Here is a 7,750-nt window from a genome sequence, read left to right as displayed (position 1 = left end):
AGGATTCGAGAGGCGATTGCCAAGCAAAGCGCCTCTTGGCATTGACGACAGCGCGACCAACATTAGAAGCCAACATTTTGAGAATCTCCGCTTTAGGCCAGCGAAGGAGGATCGAGATTAAAACAAGCCCCGAAGTGTACATGACTCCTAGAGACCAGAGAAGAACGATGGTTTTTCCGTCGGTGAAACACAGCTTGCAATAGCGTGAGTGGCAGTTTGCCTCGTTCCAGGGAGGCAAGAGAAAGCACCCCTGAAGCAGCAGAAGAGACACGGGAATTGCTGCGTCTCGCAGGGCTCCCTCTGACTAGGGCACCCTTGCAAAGTGCAAGCCGATCAGCACCGGCACAGAATTGCTCGGATTTCCGCACCCGCGCGCGGCCTCATGTGGTGCCTGGAGAGGCTCGGCTTTGGTCCCGAACGCAGGAACGGGATTCTTCAGGGTCGGGCGCACCAAGTCCCGGCCCTCACTCCTGCCGCCTGCGCAAACGTGCTCACCCCGGACCGCATCCCCGAGTTCTGCATCCCCCCACGACTCGCGTCCTGCACTGCCCTGGCTGCACTTCGGGTTTCCTGGAGCGAAGCAGCAGAAATAGACAGCGCGGCGCACACGGACTGGGACCCGCGCTCGCAGGCAGCGCTGTCGCTGCCGCACCTGCCCCGCGCGCTCACCGCCTACGGCTTCTGCGCGCTGCTCGAGAGCCCGCACACCCGCCGCAAGGAGTCGCTCTTCCTCGGGGGCCCCGCCGCCGCCCCGCTCGCGCCCCGGGACGCAGCTCCCGCCTCCGCCCCCGCGCTCCCCGCGGGCCCCCGCGCGCCCCCGGACGCGCCCGCCCCGCCGCTCCGCGCCCGCCGCCTCCTGCGCGCGCCGCAAGGGCTGCTGCGCCGCGCGCTGCGGGCCCGGAGGAGCCGAGGCCCGGCCCGCGCCCGCTCCGTGTCCAGCGGCGACGGCGACGAGGACGAGGAGCGCGGCGCCGTCTCGGGGCCCGGGCCCCAGGCCGCGTCCGCGTCCCCACCGCCGCCGCTGCCCTGCGCCGGCCCGCGGCCCGAGCGCCTGGAGGCCGAGGGCACCGTGGGCCTGGGCCGCGCCGGGGGCGCCCTGCGCCTGGCCGCCGAGTACAGCCGCGCCAGCGGGCGGCTCCGCGTCCGGCTGCTGGGCGCCGAGGGCCCGGCCGCGGGGACCGCCGCGTCGCCCGCCGTCGGCTGCCGCGTCAGCTTCGTCCTGCGGCCGCCGGGCCAGACGCGCTCGCAGCGCAGCGCCGTGGTCCCGCGGAGCCGCAAGGCCGCCTTCGACCAGGACCTGTGCGTGGACGGACTGTCGGAGGACCAGGTGCGCCGCCTGGCCGTGCGGGTCCAGGCCGAGCCGCGGGGTCGCGGCCTGGAGCGGGGCGGCCAGCGGGGCCAGGGCGAGCTGCTGCTGGGCTCCCTGCTGCTGCCCTGAGGCCGCCCGGGCCCCAGAGCGTCCCCTCGGGGCGCGCCCGGCGCGCTGGGGGCTCGGACACGGACAGCCGCCTCGGACAAAATGAAAGTGTATTTATTCTTCTAACTCAGGCCTTTGGTCAGTCCAATATTGGCACATATGTTGCTGGATTAATTATCACAATAAAGAATGTAATATTTTGTGTAAATACCTTAAAAATTTGCTTCAGCAAATGGTATGGTGTTCTGCAGTAGTGTTTCCTCATATGGACAGGCAATTTCATTTCATGTACCCCCACGGACCTATTGGGAGATAATGAATCACAGGAAGTGTTAAAACTAGAGGGTGCTCTGGTGATCTTTTTGCTTCAACCTCCTCATATTGAAGTTTGTTTATTTCACGACATCCATTGAGACCATCTTAGAGCGTGCATTACTTTTGCAGCATTGTTTAAGACTCTGGTGAAAAACTTGAGGCCAAAAGAGGTGAAACAACTTGTTAAAGGTCAACAGTGAGTTATTAATAGAAGCTCCAACCTGATACTTTTAGCAACATCTTGCTGGAAAACCACCGGAAAAAATGAAGCCATTTTAATATTCCAAGCTAAAATGATAATAGTTTTTACAAGTATTAATTTTTAAAACCTGAAAGGCACAGTTGTCCCCAGGCACAGAATATAGAGTCGAGTCAGGATTTGCACGGAGGCAATCAGTGTTTTACTCATTACTTTCTGGAAGTAATACCAACAGCTGAAGGGTACATCTCATTACTCTTGTGGGACTGCAACTTATATCTGAAATCTTTGATCCTGAGTCTGGGGTCTCTTCACAGCCTCACCCCCTAGTGGAAAAGCAAATTGGTTGAAAGGAGCAATTTATTACCTCATGTTAATGTCTAAGACTCTGTCTGAGGAAGATGCTAACTAGCCTCTGAGTAGTAGAAAAGGGAGTACTAGCCTAATTGGCCCCAGCTGAGCTAATGTGCCAGGGGAGGGAGTCTAGAACACACTTCTAATAGTGTTCTACCTCTGGCTTCTAATATAATAAGTTTGTTATGTTTTAAAGGATGATTTTCCTCCCTTGCTCAGATGCCAAACAAGCCACATTTCTTGCTTTCTTATGCATACATCCAAATACATCATTGTGGGACTTTATTTTGTTGCTTTAAAAAAAAAGTCTGTTTACTTTTGAGACAGAGAGAGCAAGAGCCGGGAGGGGCAGAGAGAGAGGGAGACAAAGAATCTGAAGGAGCCTCCAGGCTCTGAGCTGTCAGCACAAAGCCCAACTTGGGGCTCAAAATCGATATCTGCGAGATCATGATCATGATCCTAAGTGGGATGCTCAACCAACTAAGCCACCCAAACTAAGCTACCCAGACACCTTTGCTTTTTTTTTCCTCTTAATAAAAACAGGGTACCTGGGGGACATAGTTGGTTAATTGTCTGACTCTTGGTTTCAGCTCAGATTATGATCTCATGTTTCAATGGGGTCTGTAATGACAGTGTGGATCCTGCTTGGGATTCTCTCTCTCTCTCAAAATAAATAAATAAACTTAAAAAAGAACCTCACAAGATTGCACTGACGGTTTAAATAGCAAAACCTTATTCCGGAAGACATTGCAATCACTATTGTCACGAGATTATATACAAATAATAATTCGGGGCAGATGTGTCATTTTATTAAGGTAACATCAACATATTTCAGTAACCTAAATTTTCCATGATATAATGGTGAGTGTTTCCAAACAGAATCTCCACTAATATCTAGTTATGATGGTCAAACAATGTTAAGAGCCTAATCAGCAAGACATTAAAATGATTAAAATATAATCATAAATCATAAAACCGTGAGATTTTAGAGTTGAAAAGAATTTTAAGAATTATTTTGTGCAAACCCGATATTATAGAATAGGACCAGATAGGCAAACTATAGACTGTCTCAAATGGCACAATTAGTGCCAGAGGTGGGATTAAGAACAATTCTATTCTCACTTTGCTCTTCAACCTAGTGAGTCTTTGGACCACTACTTCCAAGAAAGGGGGAAATTTTGCATATAAATTATTTTACAACACTGAATTAATTTTATTTTTTTTTTGCATGTATGAAATCTTATTTGCAACAAAATTTTTTTTATGCCATCAGCCTTTCTGTTGGCAAATTTTAATTTGGTTTTCACTTTGCTGCCCTCTAGTGGAGCCTTCATAAGTTTTGTCAATGGGTTGGCTCCTTAGTATTAGAACATCTCAACTAAACGCTAAAGACCAATATGAGGTCAGAACCGAATGACCTTGAAGATGTGTTCTAATGCCATATTATAGTGAAGATTCACATGACAAAATAACTAAATACAGCTGTCTGAATGTAGACTATGCCCCCCAATTTTTCAGATTATGAAAAACAGAAAAAATGAAATGAAATGAAAACAGAAGAGAAACTTCCCAATAATTATGAAGCTGGGAGTATTGGCAATGACATATTGGCTGCAGAAAACTGTTTTTAGAGATTTCATGTTTCTCATTGGGTTTAGGTACGCACATCTTTGCACAAATGAAATAGCACAATCTTGCCTCTTTGTGGTTACATACATGAACACACTCAAAGAGACATCCCACGTAACAGACTGCAACATGCCAATTTAAAAAGCCTTAGTTAAGTGTAAATTTAAAAATCAAATCAACAGCTTGATCACTTGGTTTTTAAAAAAGTAATGCATTCTATACCTAAAACATTAGCTTTAATGTGGATCAAACATGCTTAGAAGATTATTTCTTTAAAATCTAATTTTCTTTTACGTACACTTCAACAATTCACAAAACTTTCTCCCAGATTCATTCCCAGGATTTAGGTCAAAATACTAATTTTGATATTTGATAAAGATTTGAAAGACAGAGCAAAAAGTGGGTACCATGTGATCTCTATGATATTTAAACAACATATATGATATGTGGTATAATATGTGGTAAAAGAGCACAAACTTTCAGCTATAAGATGAAAAAGGTTTGAAGACCTCATGTATAACATAGTAACTATAGAGTATAACACACTGTATTGTACAATGACATTTACAAAGAGGGTAGAATTTAAATGTTCTCACAAAGAGGAAGAAAAATATGTGAGGTGATGCGAGTTAACTAGATGGGAGAGGATAACTATATATAAGTGAATGAAAGGGCATTCAAGGAGAGCCTGGATGGCTCAGTTGGTTAAGCATCTGACTTTGGCTCAGGTCATGATCTTGTAGTTTGTGAGTTCAAGCCCTGCAGTGGGCTCTGTGCTGACAGCTCAGAGCCTTGTTCCTGCTTTTTATTCTTTGTCTCCCTCTCTCTCTGCCCCTCCCCTGCTCACACTCTGTGTGTGTGTGTCTCTCTCAAAAATAAATAAACATTAAAAAAATTTTTAAAGGGGCATTCAAAAGGTTTATTTCAAATATTTATCACAGGGCAAATACTTTTTAAGAATCTAGATGTATAGCTGTGACTAAGACACAAAACGTCCTTGCTCTTATGGAATTAAGTTTTCGAAGTTGGGGAAGGAGACGGACAATAAACAATCTCAGGAGCACTTCAGAAAATGCAATGTGATAATGAAAGAAAGCACTACCGTGGTACAAAGGGACACCTCGGGTTGAATGGCTCATAAAGGCCTGTATGAAGACCTGACATTAAGCCTTTTCTCTAGGTTCATATGCATATTGCTATCATAGTTCTATCCAATTTGCTGATGTTGGGATTCCTTGACTCTTAGGGTGACCTGACAAACACTTTCCTAGGAATTCTGCTAATACCTTGTCACCAGTGGGAAGTACTGTGTAGAAGCTCTTCTGCCTCCAGGCTTACGAGTTTAACAGATGGAATAAATCTGGGACAGCCCATGGTGTTAACACAGTTTCTACTATTCTGCATATTAATATGCCAAGGTCCCATTAGCTAAGAATTTTGGTATGGCATTATAATGGCACTTGCATTAGAGACCACTGACTAACTCTGATCAGATTAGGCCTTCTGGGGCATTAGAAAACAAATAGCAACATGATTTTTCTTGTTTGTATGTTATGTGTATGTACGCTTAGTGTAAGGTGGACCCTTCAACACCCAGTCCAACCCCTTTTTGCTCCCCCTTATGTGCTAGAGTGTCTAGAGAACAAAAACTTGCCTTCCCAGACCCTTTCTCAGCTATGGGTAGGTATGAGACTCAGCTATGAATCATGGGAAGAGGCCAGCTGATGGTGCCTTTTCCCCTTCCTCCCTCATACTGCTAGAAAATACAAGTTTTGAGAAACAGCAGCTGCCACTAAGGAAGCTGAAGGAGGTTGGTTTCTCAGTGACGTCACTGATCCTCCACGCCAGCTCTGGACAGCCTACATGCAAAATTCTTGTCCAGAAGACAAATACACGCCTAACCATTTCAGCCTTTGCTGAGCTTTGAGATATATGAACAAAACCTGAAGTGATACAATATCCATTTTACAGAGAAGGATGCTTTAATTCAGAGGACTTAAATCAGTTGCCCACAACCGTATATCAAGTAAATGGTTAATTTAATGGCAGACCTCTCAGACCTCCATGCTCAATGCTTTTATCAATTCTCACTGTCTTTCCTCATGTAAAAAAAAAAAGTTTTAAATTTTTTGAGATGCAATTGACATGCAATAAATTGCACTTACTTGAAAGCATACAATTTCATGATTTTTGACGTACAATATATGCCCATGAAACTATCACTTCAATCAAGATAATGAATACATCCATCATTCCTAACACTTTCTTCATGCTTCTTTGTGATCGATCCATCTTTCCTGACCTTCACTCACCCACCACCTCTGGTCCCCAGGGAGCTACTCAGCTGCTTTCTATCACTATAGATCAGTTTGTACTGTAAAGAATTTCATATAAATAGAAGAATACAGACACACAAATCTGTACCTACGCGTGTCACATTCAAACTGCACAAAAACAAAAATAAAGAGAAAATCTTGAAAGAAGCCAAGGGGGAAAATACTTTACCTACAGAGGAAGAAGGAGAAGAGTTTTATTGGACTTCTTGGGGTGTCTGAGTGGCTCAGTTGGTTAAGCACCCAACTCTTGGTTTTGACTCAAGTCATGATCTCGAGACATACACACATACATCCTTCTTTTGGAGGAGGGTTGTCTAGCTTCCTTCACTCAGCATCATTATTCTGAGATGTACCCATGATGTTGTCTATATCGATAGTTTGTTCCTTTATATTGGTGAATGAATATTGAATGGATAAACCACAATTCTTTTATCCATTCACTTGTTTGTAACTGTTTTCTATTCCAGGCACTTAGTATTTGATTATTTTTTCCTTTTCTCCTCTTTTCCTCTTTTTCTGTCTTGTCTGGTCTTAATTGAGCATTTTATAGGATTTCATTTTCTCTTTTCTCTTAGCAAATCAATTCTATTTCTTTAAAAAATTCCTTTAGTGGTTGCCCCGAGTGCTTGCAGGATACATTTACAACTAATCTAAATTCACTTTCAAATAACACTATTATGTCATGGGTACTGCAGGTATATTATAAACAGTATTCCCAATTTTTCCTTCTCATCTCTTATAATGTTGTTTTCATTTTTACTTGCCCATATACTATAATTATTAACATTGCTATTATTATTACTATACCAAAATATATTTTCACTATATTACTATTGTGACTTTGAACAGTTATCCATCAAATCAAATAAGAATAAGAACTATTACATTTTTGCTTGTGTTTTTTCCTTCTCTGACATGTTTCCTTTTTTAATGTAAAGCTGAATGTCTGACTTATGTCACTTTTCTTCTCCTTAAAGAACTTACTTTAACATTTCTTTTAGGGCAGATTTGCTAGCAATGAATTCTTTTACTTTTCCTTTGTCTGAGAAGTCTTTATTTCTCCTTTATTTCTGAAGGATAATTTCACTGGATATAGAATTCTATTTTAATGGTTTCTTTCTTTCAGTACTTTAAGTGTTTCACTTCACTCTCTTCCTCCTTGTGTTGTTTCTGACCAGAAGTCCAATATAACTTTTATTTTAAATGTTTGTATATTTTTGAAAGAGAGAGAGGAACAGAGTGTGAGTGGGTGAAGGGCAGAGAGAGAGGGAGACACAGAATCTGAAGCAGGCTCCAAGCTCTGAGCTGCCAGCACAGAGACAGATGTGGGACTTAAAGTCACAAACTGCTAGATCATGACCTGAGCTGAAGTTGGATGTTTAACTGACTGAGCCACCCAGGCGCCAAATTCTTTTTTTTTTTTTTTTTAAGTTTATGTATTTATTTTGAGAGAGACCAAGACCGCGTGAGTGGCAGAAGAGCAGGGAGAGGAGAGAGAGC

The 7,750-nt window shown here is 44.1% G+C and overlaps 1 protein-coding gene across 1 annotated transcript; it reads left to right on the top strand.

The window, feature by feature from the left end:
* The first annotated feature begins 302 nt into the window (after positions 1-302).
* LOC120221876 (C2 calcium-dependent domain-containing protein 4A-like) lies at positions 303-1,534 on the top strand. The gene has a single exon (XM_039219502.1). The coding sequence runs from the start codon at positions 383-385 to the stop codon at positions 1,436-1,438; it is 1,056 nt and encodes a 351-aa protein (XP_039075433.1). The 5' UTR covers positions 303-382; the 3' UTR covers positions 1,439-1,534.
* The last annotated feature ends 6,216 nt before the right edge of the window (positions 1,535-7,750 follow it).

Source organism: Hyaena hyaena, unplaced genomic scaffold (assembly GCF_003009895.1).
Source record: "Hyaena hyaena isolate Hyena2069 unplaced genomic scaffold, ASM300989v1 scaffold_15, whole genome shotgun sequence".
In the NCBI taxonomy this organism is placed as follows: domain Eukaryota; kingdom Metazoa; phylum Chordata; class Mammalia; order Carnivora; family Hyaenidae; genus Hyaena; species Hyaena hyaena.
The sequence above is the reverse complement of the archived record's forward strand: the minus strand, read 5'-3'. Positions and strand labels throughout refer to the sequence as shown.

What these genes read in the sequence shown, in the direction of transcription:
- LOC120221876 (XM_039219502.1), top strand. Translation starts at nt 383, where the DNA reads ATGTGGTGCCTGGAGAGGCTCGGCTTTGGTCCCGAACGCAGGAACGGG.